We start from the raw sequence: 22,517 nt of genomic DNA, 5'->3' as shown, positions 1-22,517 counted from the left end.
CACAAAAAATAGATAATACTCTAAATGCTATCTCATCTTGTCATTTTTCGTTGAATTACAAAAGGTTTCACACAGGTCAGCATTGCTGGTGCCGCCTTACTTTCATTTCTGTAACAATCTTCTTTATTATTAATAAGGTGATGGCAATAAAAGTAATAATAATGTCTGCATATTTTCCCAAGAGCACAAACGTCTTGGCTCTGGGTACCAACATGCACTAAAATATATGACAGATGCTGTGTATCTTTCTTTTTTTTTTTAGCATCTTGAATGTCTTAAACAATTTTCCTTTAGTTACTATGGAAGTTCCTAACAATCCCAGTTACTAAAGGCAAGAGAGTGGTAAAAAAAAATTAAATTTTCCTTCTTTCCTTTTGTCCTTTTAACAGAGCGGCCTCACATTTTCGATATTTCAAGTCTCATATACACATCACAAATTCTTTGAAATTTGAATGTTATTAGAGAAGTAATTCTGTTTTCTTCTCAAGGAAGAATAAAAACCTAATTTATGTAGGAGTTTTTCTAACAGGAGAAAATGGCCATGACTTATGGAGAAGTAAGCTATGTCTTTGAGAAAAAGCTGGGCTTCAGGCCCACAGTCTGGACTATTCTCTTCTCACCCAGATTCATTCACCGTATTCTTCCCTTATTAAATCAGCCTTTTGGAAATGTTACTTCTCTTTGAGTCATCTGGTAGACCACTTACCATCAATGAAATAGACTTTGATTTGTTGGTTATTTCTTTCTAGGCACCATACTCACGAATCCAGAGGCAGCCACAAGACGAATGAGTCACTAGGTGCAGATCAAGTTCTGAAGTATAGAAAGATGAGAGTGATTAAACAAAAGCCCCCATTTGGTTCAGATTTTATTTTTTATTCATTTCAATTCGTTAAACATTTACAGAACTTTTACTGTCCTGGAATAAGTTCCCTTGAAAATTGAGCCTGGGGCAAGTCTTAAATTCTAAGCTTTACTGGGAGATATAATTCCAGGGCAGTGTGAGTGATAGAAAAGAGAACTGAGGCAGGTAAGATTGGGAAGCACATACAAGGTATTGTGTTACAAAATTAGTCATTTCACAAAGACAAACAGTCTCTTGGGATAAGCTATACAGAAAGCTTTCTCTTGGTATAGTCCATCACGCGGTGGAAAAAAGAGAGAAATTAACCATCAGCTTCCTCCCATCTATTATATCCCGCAACCATAAGTTGCCATCCAGCAACTGGAGTGGAAGAAGAAATCCAGAGCTCTAGAGAGACATAAAGGCCAGAGAATCTGAGGTGGCACAAAAGAGGTGTCTTGATACATTTATCATGCACAATGGAAGCCCTTTCATAGTATATTTCCTAGTCAAATATGACTATCAAAATTAAAATTAAATATATCCTACCTGTATTTTCAAATCACAACTAAGAAAAAAGTAACTTTTGATCATTGGTTGCCTTTGAAGAAGACATATGTAATAGTATATAATTTTTTTAGGAATTGTTTTTACCTATGAATTTCATTTCTAGTATTGCTAAACAATAAACGTCAATCAAAGAAAAAACAGTTGATTTTTCTAGAGAAGACTGCTGAAGCCCCTCTAGACTAGCAGAATTAAATAAATATTAAACATAAGCTTCTAAGGAAACATTCAAAAATCAAGTGAGTTCTCCAGGTGGTCACCTATGGGAAGGTGGTTAGGGATGACTCTAACTTCCTTAACAAAATGTGAGTATCATGTCCACTGTTATGGGAGAAGGAGGGAGAAATTTAGGAAGAATAGATTACTTCTATCATTAGTATGCAAATAAATTATTTATATGCAAATAATACGAGCAGCACTGTGGTTATAATACTTGGTCTTACAAAGAAATCGTTTAAATTCATCTGCCTGGGGGAAGAAAAAAGCTTTTTTTACTATCCTACCAAACTTTCCACTGAATTATTTGGGCCAGAATAACTCTGCATATGATGTAATCTGAACCAGTATTGTTGGACATATCTTTAATTGTGATTAAAACACTTCAGCTCAGTCTAATTTCTTTCTGCTTCAACGGTGTCCAAATGTCCTTAAGGACAGATAACTCCATCCATAACTACCATCACCACTACCATCATTAAGTACTTGGATAACATAATATCTGATGTTAAAGAAGTCATTTATTTGAAAAGCATAGAAGACAACTTAATTCTGCTATGTACCAAGTCTTACTTGCCATGAATTAGCAGTTCAAGGTGCTTACACTGTTAACCCCAAATCTTTGGTCTACTTTTATTTTCAGTTCGTCCAAAAATTCTCGAAAAAAAATCTATTACTTACATGTGGTAATTCTCTACCTACAAGAAGAATAAGGAGTCTGCTCAGGCCATCCAAAATAGTAATAGGGGACCTTATCTTGTTATAGGACTAGTCCACACACAAGATGTCCTAGTTTGCTAGGGTTGCCACAACAAAGTACCACACACAGACTGAGTGGCTTAAACAACAGAAATTTATTGTATCATTTTCCAAAAACCAGGAGTACAAAATCAAGGTGTTGGCAGGGTTGTTTCCTTCTGAGTGCTGTGACGGAAGGATCTGTTCCAGGCCTCTCTCCTTGGCTTGCAGATGGCCATCTTCTCCCTATGTCTCCTCACAATGTCTTGCCTCTATGCATGTCTCTGTGTCCAAGTTTTCCCTTTTGGTAAGGACAACAGTCATATTGGATTAGGTTGCATCCTAATGATCTCATTTTCACTTGATTACCTCTGTAAAGAGCCTCTCTCCAAATAAAGTCACATTCTGAGGTACTAGGGTAAGGACTTCAACATATGAATTTGGAAGGGTACACAATTCAACCCATAACACTCCCTAACACTCTTGCATTTTGGTTATATGATCTGCAAAGACGGGTTCCACTGGGGTAACGGCAAAGGTCAGAATGCAAGCTCCAGCGTCCAGTCACAGCCCCTGGCTAACTGTGAGACCTCAAACGAGTCACCTAACCTCCTTAAGCTCCATTTCTTCACCTGTAAAATGGGAATGATAATAGTTCCTACCCCACAGGGTGACTGTGAGGAGTAAACTGTCAACCATGTGAAGTGCTTAGCCCAGTGTCTGGCACATAGTTAAGTGCTCCTAATACACTAGTTATTATTAGCATGAATTTTTTAAAATTAATTTTTACTGGAGTATGGTTGCTTTACAATGTTGTGTTAGCCTCCACTGCACAACTATTAGCATGAATTATTAACCTAAAATGATCAGTCTAAACTGAAAAGTAAAGCTCACAAACCCAAGGGTGGGAGAAAACAGTTTCGAGCTTTCCTCTCCCACCAATTTACAGCCCCCTCTACTTAGGCTGCCTTTTAGATTAAGGTGGACTCTCAGAGCCAAGCTCTCAGGAATGGCTGACTTAGAATTACAGTGGCTGATCTCCACATTACTCCACCTTTAATGCTACAAGATTTCCTAAGAGGCAGAGCTGAGGTCACTGAATTTACTGACCAAATGTCCTACTTTACATGGTGTCCTTTATACTGAGATATTATGCTACACAGCCTTCTTCTCACAGTAACTGCTTTTCCGTATCTCAGAAGGTCAGCTCTACTCTACACATCCTATTTCAAGCAGTTCATATTTTCTCTTTTATTCAGCCAAAATTAGATTACCAATTTTTCTGCGTATGTGTGATTGTGGTTTAAGTTTTTTCCCCCAAACCTTCCTTTACAAATTCATTAATATTCATGGAGTTTATATATTAAATTTACATAAGTCTGTGATAAGAGGGAAGTCTCTGCTCCCAAGATTCTAATCTTACATTAGGAGGCTCTGAGGCTTGTTATAAATACCTGTTTTTACTGTTTTGTTTTCATGTTTGGCTTATCTCCTACCTTTTCGTGGAGCCACGAATAAAAACAGAAAGATCTAGGCAGTGGATAGGTCTCTGACCACCCCAATGAGCCTCCTTTCTTGGTGTATCTCAGGAAACGGTGAAATTAGCATAACAAAACTACTCAGTCTGACATGCTCAAGAGATGTGTTTTCTGGGAGAAAGCCTACAACGTTATTAAGGCATCTAGGGCTACTTTATGACTTTTGTGGTCCCCTCCATTAAAAATAAAAATAATAATAACTATACTTTCCAACTGCACTGGTATAAGGATGTATATATTAATGTTATATACTGAAATATTTTCTTCAACCTAAAAGCTTATTTTATTCTTCTGATTTTAAAAGAAATTAAAACAATTTCATGGGCCCCTAGAAGTATTGTGGGCCCTCGGCACTGTATCTACTGTGCCTAATAGATGTCGGCCCTGAAAGCATGAGAGGAGCTATAGTATTTCATTTAAGGTTCCTAGTTGTTGACTACCTTAACCAACACATTATATGGCACCAAAGATGCACTTGACTTTTATAACCCTTCTGTTAGTGGCTACAACCTAAAGTCCTATAAGAAAGAAAATAAGATACAGGCCTATGGGGCTCTGTATTCCAGCATACAGTTAGAGCAAGGATTACACAAACTCTCTGCACATTTTCATAATTATCACATCTCAGTTTTAAATTCTCTCTGAATTTCCTTTATAGTTGTATATGCACATATTCATACTTATCATATCTCAGTTTTAAATTCTCTCTGAATTTCCTTTATAATTGTATAAATATAAAAAATAGCATTTGCTGCTTTTTAAAGTGCACCTTTCATGAATCAAAGTTACTGATGAAGAAAGGAAGCTAACATTTCCTGAGAACATACTATGTATCAGGCATTGTCTTGGGTGCATTCACATAGATAGTTCAGCAGGACAAAGACTATTATCCTCATTTTTATGTATAAGGATGGAGACTAACTAGGTCAAGTAACTTGCCTAAGATAACAGAATTTAGTAATGGTGGAGCTAGGATTCAAATCCAGATCCTTTTGATGTCAAAGTCAATGCTCTTTCCATATACCCTGAGAAAACCATAATTCAAAAAGAGTCATGTACCACAATGTTCATTGCAGCTCTATTTACAATAGCCAGGACATGGAAGCAACCTAAGTGTCCATCAACAGATGAATGGATAAAGAAGATGCAGCACATATATACAATGGAATATTACTCAGCCATAAAAAGAAATGAAATTGAGTTATTTGTAGTGAGGTGGATGGACTTAGAGACTGTCATACTGAGTGAAGTAAGTCAGAAAGAGAAAAACAAATACCGTATGCTAACACATATATATGGAATCTAAAAAAAAAAAATGGTTCTGAAGAACCTAGGGGCAGGACAGCAATAAAGATGCAGACGTAGAGAATGGACTTGAGGACATGGGGAGGGGGAAGGGTAAGCTGGGAGGAAGTGAGATAGTGGCATGGACATATACACACTAACAAATGTAAAATAGATATAGCTAGTGGGAAGCACCTGCATAGCACAGGGAGATCAGCTCGGTGCTCTGTGACCACCTAGAGGGGTGGGATAGGGAGGGTGGGAGGGAGACCCAAGAGGGAGGAGATATGGGGATATATGTATATGTATAGCTGATTCACTTTGTTATGCAGCAGAAACAAGCACACCATTGTAAAGCAATTATATTCCAATAAAGATGTTTAAAAAAAGAGGTTACTGAATCCTTAAAGCATATATTCTCAAGGAAGTAGTCTTAAATAAGGTCAAAGGTTTATATACAAGTATTTTTGCCACAGTGTTATAAAAGCAAAAATGTTTCTAAAACATGGAAACAACCAAAATATCCAAATATAGTTAAAGTTAGTTAAGTAAATGATGGTATTCCCAATTCAATAAATTTCACGAAGCCACTAAAAATAATCTTTTTGAAAAATATTTAGTGACATGGAAAATGCTGGTAATGCAACGTTGAGTGAAAACGCTGACACAAAACTGTACATGAGTTTGACCCCAATTATATAGAGAATTTTCTTAAGAATACTGTTGTGATTATCTTGCCTTAGGAAGAGACCATTAGTCATAATGAACATGTTTTAGTTGATAATGCTCTGCTTTCAGCAAATAAATTAGAGAAAACTTTCATGTATCAGCATTACTTGGCTTAAAGAATGTTTCAATTCCTACTATTAGTTCCGTAAGCATAAGAAAGGAGGTGAGTCAATAATAATTGGACTCCACTTCTCTGAGTAGGTCTTAGGAGTAAATAAGCCAATGAAAAGTAAGACCCATTTCTGATGTAGTAACACTGAACCAGTGGGGAGCCAGCAACTGCTCATGGACCCCTTGCAAAGCCAATGTTCAAAAGAAAATGAAAAATTATACATCTACCCCCATCTAGAAAGAAAGAAATCACAGTCATAGCAGTAGTTATCTCTGGGAAATGGCACTATGGGTAATTTATTTCATTGTTATGTTAATAGGCATGTGTCACTTTGATAATTATGGGAAAAATGTTTTTGTTTAATTGGGTTTGTTTGTTTGTTTGTTTGTTTAAATAAAGGAGCCAGTGCTTAAGACTGTGGAGTGCAGGAACAGAAAAACCAAAAAAGACTCAGAAATGCCTTCCGATTCAGGATATAAAGGCTTGATAAAATATAGTTTACAGTGTAGACATATTTCATAGACTTTCCAAATAAAGAGGATTATAGACATTTTATACATTAAAGAAACTTAGGTAGGTAATTTTCTTGGGCTTTTCCCAAAGACTCTGTGTAGAATAAAGTAGAAAAGTGAAACAGTGCAATCTCTCTAACAAATCTTCCTCAAACTTCTAAGATGGCTTTCAATCAGCACGGTCAGTATAATAATGCAATGCAAGAACGTTTCAAAATTTCAATTACTAGTCCAAAACAAGCAAAACACAATTTATAAAAAAGGAAAATACACAGTATTGCAGTGACAGTTCTGAAAGACACTGAGTTCAGGCCCATCCTTTTCTTACGCAAGTTCTCAAATCATCATTCTATAGATCTCGACACTACAGCTACTTCATAAATGCTAATCGGACCATAACATTACTATAATGATTTGTAAAAATGAAGATGGAGTCTCCTAAATTAGCAGTCTCCATTTTCTGTCAAAATAGTCAACAGGTAAATTTCATTTGCCATAAAATTTCTATTTCTATTATTTCAGTTGTTAAACCAAATAGTAATGAAATGAAAATTACAATGCCTGATGTGGCCAGAGTTAACCCAGTCCTGCCTATAGTCTTCATGTGGAATTGACTGTGGCCTTCCTCCCTGCTCCCAACTTTCCCAGGAGAAACGGACACCTGTGGACCTCCCAAAGCTTCTTGTCAACTCTAACAAGAATTTCCCTGGATAATTATGTGAAGCTCAAATAAAATTAAATATAAATCAGACATGCTCTGGAAATCAGAAATACTGATAAAAAGTAACTACTAAGAAAAGTTTATACCACAATCTACAGAGCATTGGTTTCTATTGTAGCAAAGGATGCATAATATATGGAAAGGGATTAACAAAAAAATTCATATTATATGTTTTTGCAGTCTTTGACATGTTCATGGTTTTTTCTGATCTCACACTAGAAAGCTTAGTCCTCCTAATTTGTATTTAAACATTTGCATTGCTAGGTGACCTGAAACTGACCAATTAAGCTTCCTGAGGCCCAATGGCCTTATCAGAAAAATTTATTTAACAAATATTTATTAACCAGTTACTCTCTGAAATGCACTATTGAATAAATAGGTGTTGAAAAATATTCATTTATTTAATCAGTGGCAATTTTAAAACAACTTATTTGTTTTCTGTTGCCCACTAGCCATCTAGCCATTCTTCCTCAAAGCCTTCTCTACCCAATAATATATGAAAAGTAATAAAATCCAAATGTTAAAATATCATTACCATAAAGTTTTTAACTTACTCATATTTTCTGATTCTATTTTCAAGTACAGAGCTTGAGAATATATACTATATGACAATGCTAAACTTCAAATCAGTGACGTGTCAATTAATGAATGCTTAGAAACTTTTTCCCCCAGTTTTATTGAGATATAATTCATGTATAACACTGTATTAGTTTTACATGTGTAACATAATGATTTGATATATGTACATATTGCAAAATGATTACCAAAATAAGTTTAGTTAACATCTATCATCTCACATGCTTACAATTTTTTTTTTCTTGTGGTGAGAACTTCTAAGATCTACTCTCTTAGCAACTTTGCAATGTATGATACGGTATCATTAACTATACTGTTAACCATATTGTTAATATATATTGTTAACTATACTGTCACCATGTTGTACATTACATCCTCAGAACTTATTTCTTTTTTTTTTTTTTTTAATTTTTCACATGAGAACATGGTTTCTTTTATTTATTTATTTATTTTTGGCTATGTTGGGTCTTCGTTTCTGTGCGAGAGCGTTCTCTAGTTGCAGCCAGCGGGGGCCACTCTTCATCGCGGTGTGCGGGCCTCTCACTATCGCGGCCTCTCTTGTTACGGAGCACAGGCTCCAGACGCGCAGGCTCAGCAATTGTGGCTCACGGGCCCAGTTGCTCCGCGGCATGTGGGATCTTCCCAGACCAGGGCTCGAACCCGTGTCCCCTGCATTGGCAGGCATATTCTCAACCACTGCGCCACCAGGGAAGCCCTATTTCTTTTTTTTAATTAATCAATTTATTTATTTATTTATTTTTGGCTGCATTGGGTCTTCGTTGCTGCTCATGGGCTTTTCTCTAGTTGTGCAAGTGGGGTCTACTCTTCGTCGTGGTGCGTGGCTTCTCATTGCCGTGGCTTCTCTTGTTGCGGAGCCTGCGGCTCTAGGCGCGCGGGCTTCATTAGTTGTGGCTCTCAGGCTCTATAACGCAGGCTCAGTAGTTGTGGCGCATGGGCTTAGTTGCTCCGCGGCATGTGGGATATTCCCGGACCAGGGCTCGAACCCACGTCCCCTGCATTGGCAGGCAGATTCTCAACCATTGTGCCACCAGGGAAGTCCCAGAACTTATTTGTTATTTCTTGTAACTGGAAGTTTGTACCTTTTGACCAGCTTTAACCATTTTAGAAAGCACTTTAAAGACCCTAAATGGTAAGACATCTACATATTCAGCAACATGATATATATATATATATAGAGAGAGAGAGAGAGAGAGAGAGAGAGAGTAGCCTCTAATTGTACTGAAAATCTTCTTGTACAAATATGAATGCACCCTGAGTTTCCCCAGGCCTCCCCAACTTCCATCCAGCAGGACCTCAATACCCTCTAAAATGTTCTCAAGTCCTCTGGAGGTCCAAGTGCTCTCTGAAGTCAGGTACTTCTGGAATTCAGGTGTTCTCATGAATAATCTCACATCTGTGGTGGCTCTCTCCAACATCTGCTGAGCACTTCCATTTCACCAGGCACTGCTGTCATGTCGCCAAGCTTGCACTCTGCCAGACCACACTGCTGCTCTTCTGCCACCAGAGGTGCCAGAGATGTGTAGTGAGACCTCTATTACTGGGACAGGCATGCCTGGCTCCTCCTTTCTTTAAAATGAGTTCTCTCCTCGGAAGCTCCCCAGTCCCCCTTACAAATCTTCTTTAGGGCTGTCCCACACGTCTACCAAATGTGTCCATGTATATTTAAACTCTAGCCCAGGCTCAAGCCGAGATCCCCATATACATTCATCACCCCACTGAAAAGCTAAACAAAGGCACTAACTTTGGAAGAAGAAAAATACCTTTTTAGTTTCCTCTAGAGAAGGGCTCTTTGGTTAAAGTTTTGGGTTTATTATTTTAAGAGAAATAATTTTTTAATTAGAACAAGTTATTATATTTCTTCCTTTGGTATCAATTTTCACCAAAATAATTTAAATTATGACCCTAAAATTCCCGTTTGTCCACTCTCCCAGAGTAAATGAGTAAGTAAACGAGGCAAACAGAACCAATTATATTTAATGATGTCACAAATGGCTTGCAAAATAATTTAACCATTTTTAATCTTTTGGGCCCTTACAAACAAGGAATGAGAGAGTAGTTAGGAATGCTCTAAGATTAGTAACATACACAAGAGTTTAGTAACTCTCCTCTGTCCCACCCGATAATTTTCACCTGTCTAAAAGGAAGCACAAGAAGAAATTGACAGTGGGTCTCAGGAGAGTTGTTTTTCTCTGCTGATCTCTTCACTCTGTACATTTGTTCCCCCACACAACAGTTTTCTCAGGGGTTATCAATCTTGGCAATGACAGACAGCCTTTTCATTCCACAATTCATTTTAAGATCAACAGTTTTGAAACATGATACCAATTCTTTCCTTATCCCCTCACTTGTTTAACCACCCCCTGATTCTGGTGAATATGTTTGGGCTACTTGTTAGCAAGAAATCCTGATTCCATCACAAAGCAGAATCTCCTTTACATTCTCAAAAAAGTCTTGGTTCGCATTTTGAGAAGCAGTATAGCATGGTAGTCAATAACACAGACAATGGAAATAGATAACGCAGACTTCAAATCCCAGATTTTCCACATATTATTCAATAGTTGTATAACTTTGGGCAAGTTACTTTAACTCTCTAAACTCCAGTTTCCTCATTTTCATAATGGGGATGATGATAATAATAGGACCTACCTTGCAGGGTTGTTTTTAGGATTAAGTGAGTAATAGATGTAAAGCAGTTAGAAGAGTGTCTGGTACATAATAAGCATTAGTTGTTGTTATTAATACTTTAGAACTACTCTGTTGAGTACATGAGGAGGCAAAGCAGGCATGACAGGACACCAAACACCATTATCTTACCCTAAATCTAAACGCACTCTCTGGATATTTGATTGGTGGCTACTGAGTGACATTGAGCAAGTAACTCTCTAAACCTTTGTCTCCTCATCTATAAAATGGTGATAATTGAAAAAAAATACAAGTAAATTACTTGGCTATGACCTGACATGCAGTAAACATTAATATCCCCACTCCTATGCAAAATTAAACTGGAGGTCCAGCCCAGTCCAATAAAGCAAGAAAAATAAATAAAATGTATAGAATTTCAGAAAGAGAGGGACTTTCCTGGTGGCACAGAGGTTAAGAATCCGCCTGCCAATGCAGGGGACACTGGTTCGAGCCCTGGTCCAGGAAGATCCCACATGCCGCAGAGCAACTAAGCCCGTGCACCACAACTACTGAGCCTGTGCTCTAGAGCCCACAAGCCACAACTACTGAGCCCGCTCGCCTAGAGCCCATGCTCCACAACAAGAGAAGCTACTGCAATGAGAAGCCCACACACCACAACCAAGAGTAGCCCCCGCTCGCCACAACTAAAGAAAGCCTGCGCGCAGCAACAAAGACCCAACACAGCCAAAAATAATTAATTAATTAATTAATTTAGAAAAATACCTCAGAGTAATGCTATTTAAAAAAAAAAAGAGAAGCAAAGTATTTCAGAAAGAGAACAAACCTATCATTATTCAAAAATGATGTGATTGTCTACAAATATAAATTATTAAAATAAAAAGTTTGTTAAATATGCTAAATGTAAGATAATTATGCAAAATCTATTGTATTTCTATATACCAGTAATAAGCAGAAAAAAATTAGATGTCATTTCTTATAGCATCAAAAATATGACATACTTAGAAATAAATGTAACAAAAGATATATAAGACCTTTAAGGAGAAAAGTATATACCTTTACTGACAGATATTAAAGAAGACTTTAATTAATGAAGAGCTATACAATATGATACTTTTTAAGAAGGGAGGGGGGTAGAGAACCCTAGACCAATGGAACAAAATAGAGAGTTCAGAAGCAAACCCACACATAAATTGCCATTTAACATATGACAGTGGTGCTACTGCAGATCAGCGGTAGATGATGGATATTTTTCTCAGTAAGTAGTGGTAGAACAATTCGTTTTCAACATGCAAAAATTAAATTAGCCTCCTACCTCACACAGTAAACAAAAATCAGTCTGAGGTAAATTATAGACTTAAATGTGAAAGGCAAGAAAATAAAACTTTCAGAAGACAATATGGTAGAGCATCTTTATGGTCTCAAAGTAGGAAAAGAGTTCTTAAACTAGACATAAAAAGTTCAAATTACAAAGGGAAATGTTGACTACATTAAAATTAATGTCCTCTCTTGATCAAAAAGTGTTATAAAAGGTGAGGACACAAGTCCAAACTGAGAGAAGATAGTTGTAACACATTATGTAACAGAATACAAAATGTACTTTTAAACTTCTACAAATCAGCAAGAATGACAAACAACCAAATAGAAAAATGAATCACAAATAGCACACAAACACAAAACAAGACGTTCAACCTCATGGCAAATCAGGGAAATTAAACACATGGAAGACCTTTCCAAAACTGCCAGATTTAAGAAGTGTGATACAACCAACTGTTCATGAGATTGAGGAGCGATGAAAATGCTCATACTCTGCTGGTGAGAATGTAAATTAGTACAACACTTTTGGAAAATAGCTTGACATTACCTAGTAAAATTAAGCTTGCATATATACTCTGTGATCCACTCCCAAGTATATACCCTAGAGAAATCTTGTATATGGTCACCAGGAGATATGTAGAAGACGTGTATTACAGCATTGTTTATTGCAGTGAAAACTGGAAAACAATCTCAATGCATTCAACAGACTAGATCAATAAGCTGTGGTATATTTTCATAATCAAATACCATACAGCAATAAAAATTTAGTATAGCTATAAACCAACATGAATGGATCTCAAAAATAAAATGTTAAATTAAAAGAAACAAGTCATCAAAGAATATGTATAGTATGGTTTCATTTATATAGAGTTTTTAAATGGTTCAAACTAAATAATACAATGTTTAAGGAACATACAAATAGGCAACGATGACCATAAAGAAAAGTAAGGAAAGGATTAACAAAGTTCAGAACTTTGGCTACTTCCAGAGAAGGAGAAGAACACATAGGGGACTTCTGGGATACAGTAATGTTTTTTTTCTCAGCCTGGCTGCTAAAAATAGAGGAATCCATTTTATTTTCCTTTAACCTGTACACATATATTTTTATACTTTTTTTGTATGCCTGCTATATATTATAATAAAAATAAGATTAAAAACATTTGACATATGCCTTGATTATCTGAATTTTTCAAACTAAAACATTTTTTCCTGAATTACAAAAATAATTATTCCAGTTTTGTCTTTTGCACTTGTAAAAGGGAGTCACAGAACTTGAGGTTTCTCTCTATGATAAAACTGAAAGAAGTATTTTTATGCATAATCCCTGTTTATTTAGCAATAGGTTTCAATTAAGCAGTGAAGGTTTTTATAGTCACTGAAAGCATGTTAAAACTTATATCACATCCCTTTTATTCTTAACAGCATTCATAATACTCAAGAAATATTACTCTGCAGCCGTGTTGTCTGATAGAAATATAGCATAAGCCAAATATGTAATATTAAACTTTGTAGTAGCCTCATTTCAACATCTGATCAGTATTTTTTAAATGATTAATGAGATGTTTTATATTCTTTTTTCATATTAAATTTTCAAAATTCTGTGTGTATTTACCACTTACAGCACATCTCGATCTGGACTAGACTCATTTCAAGTGCTCAGCAGCCACATGGGGCTTGTGACTACCATGCTGGACAGCACCATTTCACAGTCTCCACATGAATAATGATCTACTTGGCATCAGCTTTAGAAATTTTTGCTGCTGAAATGGCCACCCACCAAATCCAGAGGCCTATTAGACCTCCAAACTACAAAGGAGAAGATTTCTAATTCTAGCTTTAAGTAGAAGTAAGTACCTTATTCACACAGAACAATAGAACTAGTCAGTTTTCTCTTTATATCCCTGAATTTCCTCTGGATTAGGCCTAACAGGAATTTCTTGTAAAAGGGAAATAATAATGCTTTGGAGTTCTTAAGCCCATTTTCCTCAGGAATCTAAAACATTTTAAGGGACTTCCCTGGTGGTCCAGTGGCTAAGACTCTGCACTCCCAGCGCAAGCGGCCCAGGTTCAATCCCTGGCCAGGGAACTAGATCCCGCATGCCACAACTAAGACCCGATGCAACCAGGGCTTCCCTGGTGGCACAGTGGTTAAGAATCTGCCTGCCAATGCAGGGGACACGGGTTCGAGCCCTGGTCCAGGAAGATCCCACATGCCGCGGAGCAACTAAGCCCGTGTGCCACAACTACTGAGCCTGCGCTCTAGAGCCCGTGAGCCACAACTACTGAAGCCCATGCACCTAGAGCCCGTGCTCCGCAACAAGAGAAGCCACCGCAGTGAGAAGCCCGCGCACTGCAAGGAAGAGTAGCCCCCGCTCACCGCAACTAGGGAAAGCCTACGCACAGCAACGAAGACCCAACGCAGACAAAAATAAAATAAAATAAATAAATTTTTTTTAAAAAAGACCAGATGCAGCCAAATAAATAAATATTTTTTAAAAAATAAAACATTTCAAGAACATTGGTTCACTAATTGACAGTCTTGACATATTCTGCCATTGCAATTCATGTATATTTAGAAAAATTGAGCCTTAGAAGAGAATGGCTAACATCACATATGGAGACAGAAACTGAACCCAGGTCTGGGATTCTGAGTCCCTGAGCTAAAACCCCTGGGCACACATACATGTTTCCTTAGGTTATTAGATTTCCTTTTGCTTCCACCTGTCTAATCATTCATGCTTAATTCCTTATATTATTTCATATTTCACTTTACTTCATTTCAATATTCTCCCACTAAATTGGTGGCAGGAACTAAATTTAATATGCTACCTTCATGCTATATAATGTTTCTAAAAGGAAATATACAACTGGTAAAAGGTTTTGTTTCCTTATTTTTTAAGGACCAGATATTATAATTTTTGTAGAACTTTTGTAGCAATAAAAGCCAAATACTGACTAATTACCAGAGAGCTAGAGAATGAGATCATCAATATTTATGGGATTTTTTTTTTCTGACTCATTTTCACTATTTTGCATAGGAAATGTGAATTTTCTTAGCAAGTGTTGTTCAGCAAGTGTATTCATTTTCCAGCAGTAATTGCATAAAGGTATTACTAATAAGAACCAAGCACTGACTTTCTAGGACTCATTTGTATACTTATATACACACTCATTTTCCTGGTCTTTCCCTATTTTTTAAACTGTATTTTATCCACAGCAGCAGAAAATATTATTTAACTAACCTTCAGTACATTGGTTTTCTGACTTTCAGGTTTCATAAACCAACAAAAAAATACATGTTTTAACTGAGGGACTAGCATAAAACTGACAATTTCTTATTCTGCCAATTATGGTTATTAAAAAAATAATTAAAATCTACCACATTTTATCACCATCATTTCATTAAAGCAGTGGGTCTCAAAATTTAGAATGCATCAGAATCACCTGGAGGACTTGTTAAGCCACAGATTGCTGGGCCCCACTGGCAGTTTCTGATTCAGTAGGTCTGGGTTAGGGTCCAAGAATTTGCATTTCTAACAAGTTCCCACATGATGCTGATGCGACTGGTCTGGGGGACCACACTTTGAAAATCACGGCATTAAAGAGGCCATTTCAGCAGCAAAAATGAAGAAAGATCATCTCAGAATAAAGGAGAATCATTTAAATTGAGTAAATTGAGCTTATGTTTCTCATTTCTCCCAAGGTCAGTAAAAGTTTCACAAACGGTAAGTCTTTGAAGTAACATTTGAAAACCAGTGCCCTAGTACACTGTCTGATAAGGTAGCCCTAACCAGCCATATGTGGCTATTGAATATTTGAAATATGGCTAATCTGAATTGAGATATGCTGTAAGTATAAGACACACACTGGATTTTAAGGATTTACCACCAAAAAAGAATGCAAAATGTTTCAGAAATAATTTTTATATTAATCTGATGTTGAAATAACATTCTGGATATATTGAAGTAAATAAAAGTTATTAAAAATAATTTCACACTTCACTTTTAAAATGTGGCTACCAGAAAATTTTAAATTACACATGCAGCTCACAGCATAATTTTAACAGACGGCACTGCCTTGAGCAGGGGTTCTCAGTGTGGTCTCTGGACCAGTAGCATCATCATCACTTAGGAAGATGTGAGAAACATACATTCTCGTACCGCACCCCAGAATTACTGAGTCTGAATTCTAGGGATGGAACCCAGCAATCTGCATTTTAATAAATCCTCCAAAAGATTCTGATCCAGGTTAAAGTTTGAGAACCATTGCTAGAACAACTTTAATCAAAGTTTAGTGTGCACACAAATCACCTGGGGAGCTTTTAAAATTCAGATCCTAGTTCAGTAGGTGGAGGGTGCAGAACTCAAGATTCTGCGATTTTAACAAGCTCCCATGTGATGTTAGATGCTGCTGGTCTTGGGTCATTCTTTGGGTTGCAAGGACCTAGAACATTTACTTTTTATGCATCACCCTAACCAATATCCATTACAAACAAATCGACACACATCTCCAAACTCCAAAGGATTCGAATCTCAAGATTCTAGTTGGGCTGCTGTAAGAGAAAGGAATTGTGTTTCTCTGACAGAAGAAATTTTGTCAAGACCCTTTGAGAGCTATAAATAAATTCTTGCATTTAATTGTTTGCATTATCAGACAACCTGCCATGTTCATCTAATAAGAAAGTGTGTGTTTGTGTTCCTATTTTTCCAGTAGGTTAATGGTGATTCAATATATTTAGAGCTGGAAGCTACTTCTACTAGACTGGAACATTTGAATGAAAAATGGGCACTCCTGCTGCATCTCCCTTGGCAAAGTGATCCATTTAATCAGTACTGTTGTTTATATCTAGATAGTGGGTTTTAATCTGAGTTACTGTCTGCTGATTTTAACCAAGAGAAGGCAAGGAGGATAAGGAAAGGAGAGGAAACTCTTCCCTTGAGCTGTGCTGAGTCAATCTGTAGTTTATCCATTATGACAAGAGCCGCTAGAGACAGGGGCAGACCTTCTCAAATTTTCCTTGGTCCCCAGGAGACTCCATCATACATACAAGAAACAACTGCCCCCATATTTGAAAGAGGTGTTATTTTTCTTGATTTCCTCCTCCTCTGAGTCTCTTATATTTTCCCCACAATTTGCTATAGTAGAAGATTACAGAAAAGCAAACATATTTACAATTGTCTGGAGAAAAAGAAAAAGCTTACAATCAATTGAAAAGATAGAAAGTGATTATTGTTTATCTTGTATCATGCCATGTTTTTTAAATAAACCAGAACACAGAGATGAAGTTAGGAAACATGTCTCTAAAATTTTGCCAATAGTCTTTGAAATAAAACTATAGAAGGCTTTATTTTTTAACCAAAATCTATCTCTTTCATTGTTTATTCTAACTGTAGGAAGAAAAACACAGAATTAAATGGGCGAGACTTTTTTAATATGTGATTTATTACCCTCCTCTTTCAGTTTTGACAAAAACCTATAATACATGGTACATAATCCGTGCTAGGTACAAGAATGTGCTGTAGGGACTTCCCTGGTGGCGCAGTGGTTGGGGGTCCGCCTGCCAATGCAGGGGCACGGGTTCGAGCCCTGGTCCGGGACGATCCCGCGTGCCGCGGAGCAGCTGGGCCCGCGTGCCACAACTACTGAATCCTGCCCACCTAGAGCCCGGGCTCCGCAGCAGGGGAGGCCACCACAGTGAGAAGCCTGCGCACCGCAACGAAGACCCAACGTAGCCAAAAATAAATAAATAAATGATTAAAAAAAAAAAAAAGAATGTGCAGTAAAATAGACTTTTGGTATATACACATATATATATACATACATATATACGTACGTATATACCTTTTTGTTTTTTCAACATATGCAGTGACTTAAACCCAATCATTAAATTCAAATTATAAAATTCTTAGTCATGAGAAGTCAGCCCACTTTGTACCTGGTCCACATGCCATTTGAAGAGATAAGAAGTCATATAACACTAGGGGCGATTAAATGAAAAATTTAGCTATTGAGATCTGTGAAGACGGCTCCTTATGTTGCTATAAATATAAAACAATCATTTATTGTTTGGATGGAGAAAGTAAAAACAAGTTCTATAAATCATTGGGTTAACTACAACACAGGAAAAGGTTAAATTAAAATGTTTATTGTACTTGAGAACAAACAATTTGTGTCTTTTGCATGAATTTAGATATATGTGTAGTGTAGTAGAATGAGGCAGGTTTTTGTGAAAATTGAATTTGCCCAGAAAGGAAAGTGCCTTGTGGTGTCAGTGAAGAATGAACAAGGCATCCCAGAGGTCTGGACATTTAACAGGCCATCTCCTGGGGCAGGACACTCAGTCTCCCTCTGGTTGCAGACAGCAGTGTGACGAATTCTCCTTCCACAGACCAGGTTTTGGATCCCAGCTGTTCCAGTCACCAGCACAGTGACTTTGAAGAAGTCACTTACCCTCCTTACATCCCAGTTTGACCCTGAACTCAGTTTGACCCTGAGTGAACAGCAATGTTTATCCCAGTCATCTCTGGAAATCCTTTTCCTCCTTAGACTCTAGCGCCCTGTGATTCTTAGTTCTTTTCAAAACACGGGGTGACAACATCTACTTTTTAGCATTGGTGAATATATTGAAAACATTATATGTCCAGTACCTGGAACACATCAGTTCTCAGTAACGGTACTGTGCAAATGTGGAGGCAAACTCAGGAAAACTGGGGATGCGACAGGCGGAGCTGCAGAGAGATTCACTGCTACTCTTACCATTGCCCTCCTACCTGGTGATTCTGAGCCTTCGTATTCTGGCTCCTGGGGGAGATACTTATTTTCTTTGATTAAGCCACTGAAGGCTTACATAATCTTTTTAATACCATGGGATTTTCAATTAGTTCAGAAACCAGTGCTTACTCTGCTATGCTGCCATCATACACTTTCCTTACCTTCACAAGTCCTAGCTTTCTCCATTCTTTCATTTATTTGCTTATTCAACAAATGTTTAACTCCTACTATGTTAGATTTTTTAATGTAAGAGGAATTTTTATGCCTATATTTCTCTAACTTTCCATTTCTGAGGGAGTACTTGAAGCACAGAGCTCAAACCCAGCACAGCTCAGCTGAAAGTCTGGCCAAAAGATGATACCGAGTGCAAATGACCTAACTATAGGTTCAGAAAGGTTCCATGTTGCATTCAGAGTAAAATTCCAACTCCTAAGTGTGGTCCCTGCTGACCTCTCCAGGAGCACCTCTCCCCCCCTCTGCACCAACTCTCCTGAGAGTTCAAACATTGCCTTCTCCCGCAGGCGTCCCTCATGCCTCTACCCCTTTCCCATATCCACTGCACCTGTCACAGTGTACTCAATTGTCTGCTAAATGGATGCTCCTCCCAGAGACCAGTGGGTATCAAATTTTATCTGAATCACCTGGAAGGCTTGTGAAACCAGCGTGCTGGCCCCCACCCCCAGTTTCTGATTTAGTAGCTCTAGGGTGGCGTACAAGAATTTGCACTTTCAACAAGTTCCCAGGAATACTGATACTGTTGGTCCAAGAACACACTGAGAACCCCTGCTCTAGTCTACCAGTTCCTTGGGGAGAAGAACCCCAATTTCTTCTATTTGGTATCCCTAGTACATAACACAGAGACTGACATATCGCAGACATTCAAACAATATCTGCTGAATGGAAGAAATGGGTGAAATCATGAATCCCCTGCCATTTCATTTGGAGACGGAATGGCTAATTGGTCTCACAGTACAAGAACCCAAGACAAACCTCCATTAGTATCAAGCTCCTCTTAAAACAGAGTGTGAGGGCCACTCTGCTGGGCTCTGAGCTGTAGCACACTATCTAGCGCTGCTGAAAGCTGTTATATGAAAATACAAATTTTATTTTTAATACATAAAAATCACCCCCTAGGATCACAGACTTGGTTTGACTAGAGATAAAAATGTTAAACCTTCTCTTCTGTTAAATAACTCCTCTTTGATAGCATTCATACGTGAATAAGTAAAAGAAAACAAAAAAAGACACCAACATTAGAAATGTCTTTAGGACCACTAAATTCATCTGAAAATATATTACATGCTCTTTCCCAAGATCAACACCCTAAAACAAGCTGACCAGATTTCCCTGATCGTCTGGGAGTCTTGTTTAAAATACAGATACCCAAAGCCCTCCTATGGAGGGTCCAAAATCAGTAGGTATGTGATGGGCCCGCAAAATCAGTCTTTTTAACAAGCTTCAGGTGGGGCTCGGATGGTGGTCTTTTTAAGTCCTCCAGGAGATTTTAATGTGCAGCTAGGACTAAGAATCACGGCAAGAACCCAAGTAGAAGTTTTCTTATGAAATTATTTTTCACCTGTAACAGGTTAGGTCATGGTGCAAAAGGCCAGGATCTCAATCTGGAATGTGGCTTTATTGCCCTTTGGTTTCCTGGAGGCAATAAATGTGTAAGGCATTTCTACCAAAGATCAAGTTTTGCGTCATAGCTCTATGGGGCTTGAGCCACTCCAACAATAACAATAGGGACATCAGTCAAAAGGCCTCAGGAAAAGGGGAAACTTGTCACAGGATGATGCCAATTATCCAATTATTCTGAACTCAAAAACTAAACCTTTACTACTTGTCTTATGGCATCAGAACCAAGGGTATGATCTGGAGATGTAATTAGCATATCAGAATCTTACGCTGGGACAATGTCAGGGTAAAACAAAAGTAGGCTCTGGAATGCTACAAGGGATGGAACTAGAAATAGTCTTGCACTTGAGTGTAAATATGGTGGTGTCAACAATTAACCTTCCATTGAAAAAAAATTTTCCTGTTTATACGTATGCTCTGGTGGAAAAAACATTTGATGTCATTGGTTATTATGTTTTGAAAAGAACTTCCTTTGCGCTAAGTTTATTTAAGGTAAATTAGAGCTTTAATTCAGAAAGCAAGAATTTCTATTTTCTTTTAAATCAAATTATCTTGGAATCACACTTGCTTTCCTACCTCTCTTCACTCTCTTGCCTTCATGTTAAGTCCCAAGAATAAAATCCAAGCATCTCACCAAAGCACTCTGATTAGCCTCTGCTCAAGGGTCTAGGGGAGGCTAGTCAGGCTATGTGAGGTCTGAAGCACTTTGGATCATTAAATTGTTTAATACGAGCACTAATTTTTACTCTTGTGTAATAAAAGTAAATGCTTTCCAAAATGAACAGAAGACAAAAGTAGAAAAGTATATTGCCTTCCAGGACGCACACTCATGAGGACTTTACAGCTAAGGAGTCATTTTTCTAAAAAATAAATAGTGTTGCGAAGTGCCATTCATTATTAGCACATCACCAGCACACAGGAGTCACTGAATAAATGTTTGATGATATTAGCTTCCTTTCAATAACTGCCCAGGTCTTTCATTAAACAACTACCATCAAAAAAATCATTTCTTACATAAGAATGATTTGAGGAAAGAAAGGCTACAAATGTGCAAACTAAAGTTCACTGCATTTTTAATAAGAATTTCAAGCACAATAAAGACTTTATACCCAAATATATTTACAAAGAAATAGATGTGATGCTACACTAAAAGTTTACCACACTACGTTCATTTGCCTCTTTCCTTTTTTCCCATAAACAAAGCTCCAGCCTTCCCTTAAAAAGGACCAGGTCTGAGATCCATGTAATAGTCCCAACTTTTATGTCTGCAAAGTCTTTGGGCACCATTTGGTCCCCTAGATCCCACTGTTCATGATGGGAGCCTGGGCTGCACAGGCTAAGGGAGGGGACCATTGCAGCAGACTCACATCTCTGCTAGGTCCACACACCCCTGACCCCCCACCCAAAAACTGGCCAAGTTCATCCTTAACTCCCTGTGTGACAGATAAAATAGTCATAATATGCAGATAAATCTACACCAAGAAAGCAGAAATAAAAACAACCTCTCTCTCCCCTATCACCTAGATTCACGAGGCTATTTAAGTTTTTTATATTCAGTAAAATTTAAAATTCCATTCCTCGGTTGCACTAGCCACATTTCAAGTGCTCAATAGCCATCTGTGTCTAGTGGCCACCATATTCAACAGCAGACACAGAAAGGTCTATTGGGCAGAACTAGTCTCCAGAGGGCATAGCTAAGAAGGGAAATAATGGTTCCTTTACCACTTGAAGTGTCAACCAAGGAGAGAAGGAAGAAATAGGGCAGTCCACTATTTCTCTAGCATATTTTCAGTCCTACAAATCCACCTCCTTTTCCTTCCCCCATAGATTCTACCCTTTCTGCTCCTCAAATTTTTCCCATATTTCCTGAGCACAGATGAGGAACAGGGTAATAGTGTGTGAGAGTTTTCAAAGGCAATTAAAAAAAAAATAGCAAATACATCTTGTGTTCAAAATGTGGTGCTATGCCTGCATTTGTATTGCTGTCCCACACAGTAAACCGGCTCACTGGGGTAGCTTCGAAATGGAAGTTGCTCTTATAATCCCTAGATGCTCAGCAGGGGCACATTTATTCGGTTATAATTGTTTTTGTCATACAATCATCATACTGGTTGGTGGTTGGAATTCATATTCATGCTGCATCAAGTAATAGCCTTGATAGTTTAATTTCAAAGTGAAGCTATTAAAAACAATAGTTTTAATATTAATGAAGACTGATCTTTCTAATTCTTTTAAATAAAAAGCTGATTGGCAACAATCTTACACATATTAAAATATTAAAAAAGAATAATGACTA

The 22,517-nt window shown here is 37.6% G+C and overlaps 1 protein-coding gene across 6 annotated transcripts in view; it reads right to left on the bottom strand.

Moving 5' to 3' along the window:
• LOC309630428 (uncharacterized protein) overlaps positions 1–22,517 on the bottom strand; it is a 547,317-nt gene that overhangs the window by 447,787 nt on the left and 77,013 nt on the right. For all 6 annotated transcript variants that reach the window (XR_014245657.1, XR_014245658.1, XR_014245659.1 and 3 more), the window contains one exon: positions 707–813. Coding sequence is in view for 1 of the 6 variants with exons in the window: in XM_082395675.1 (XP_082251801.1) it covers positions 707–709 (3 nt within the window). In the remaining 5 variants the exon portion in view is untranslated. The remainder of the gene's footprint in view (positions 1–706; positions 814–22,517) is intronic.

This window comes from Balaenoptera borealis (genome assembly GCF_965194805.1).
Source record: "Balaenoptera borealis genome assembly, chromosome: 6".
NCBI classification, from domain to species: domain Eukaryota; kingdom Metazoa; phylum Chordata; class Mammalia; order Artiodactyla; family Balaenopteridae; genus Balaenoptera; species Balaenoptera borealis.
Note: the sequence above shows the minus strand (reverse complement) of the source record. Positions and strands in the feature narration are given on the sequence as shown.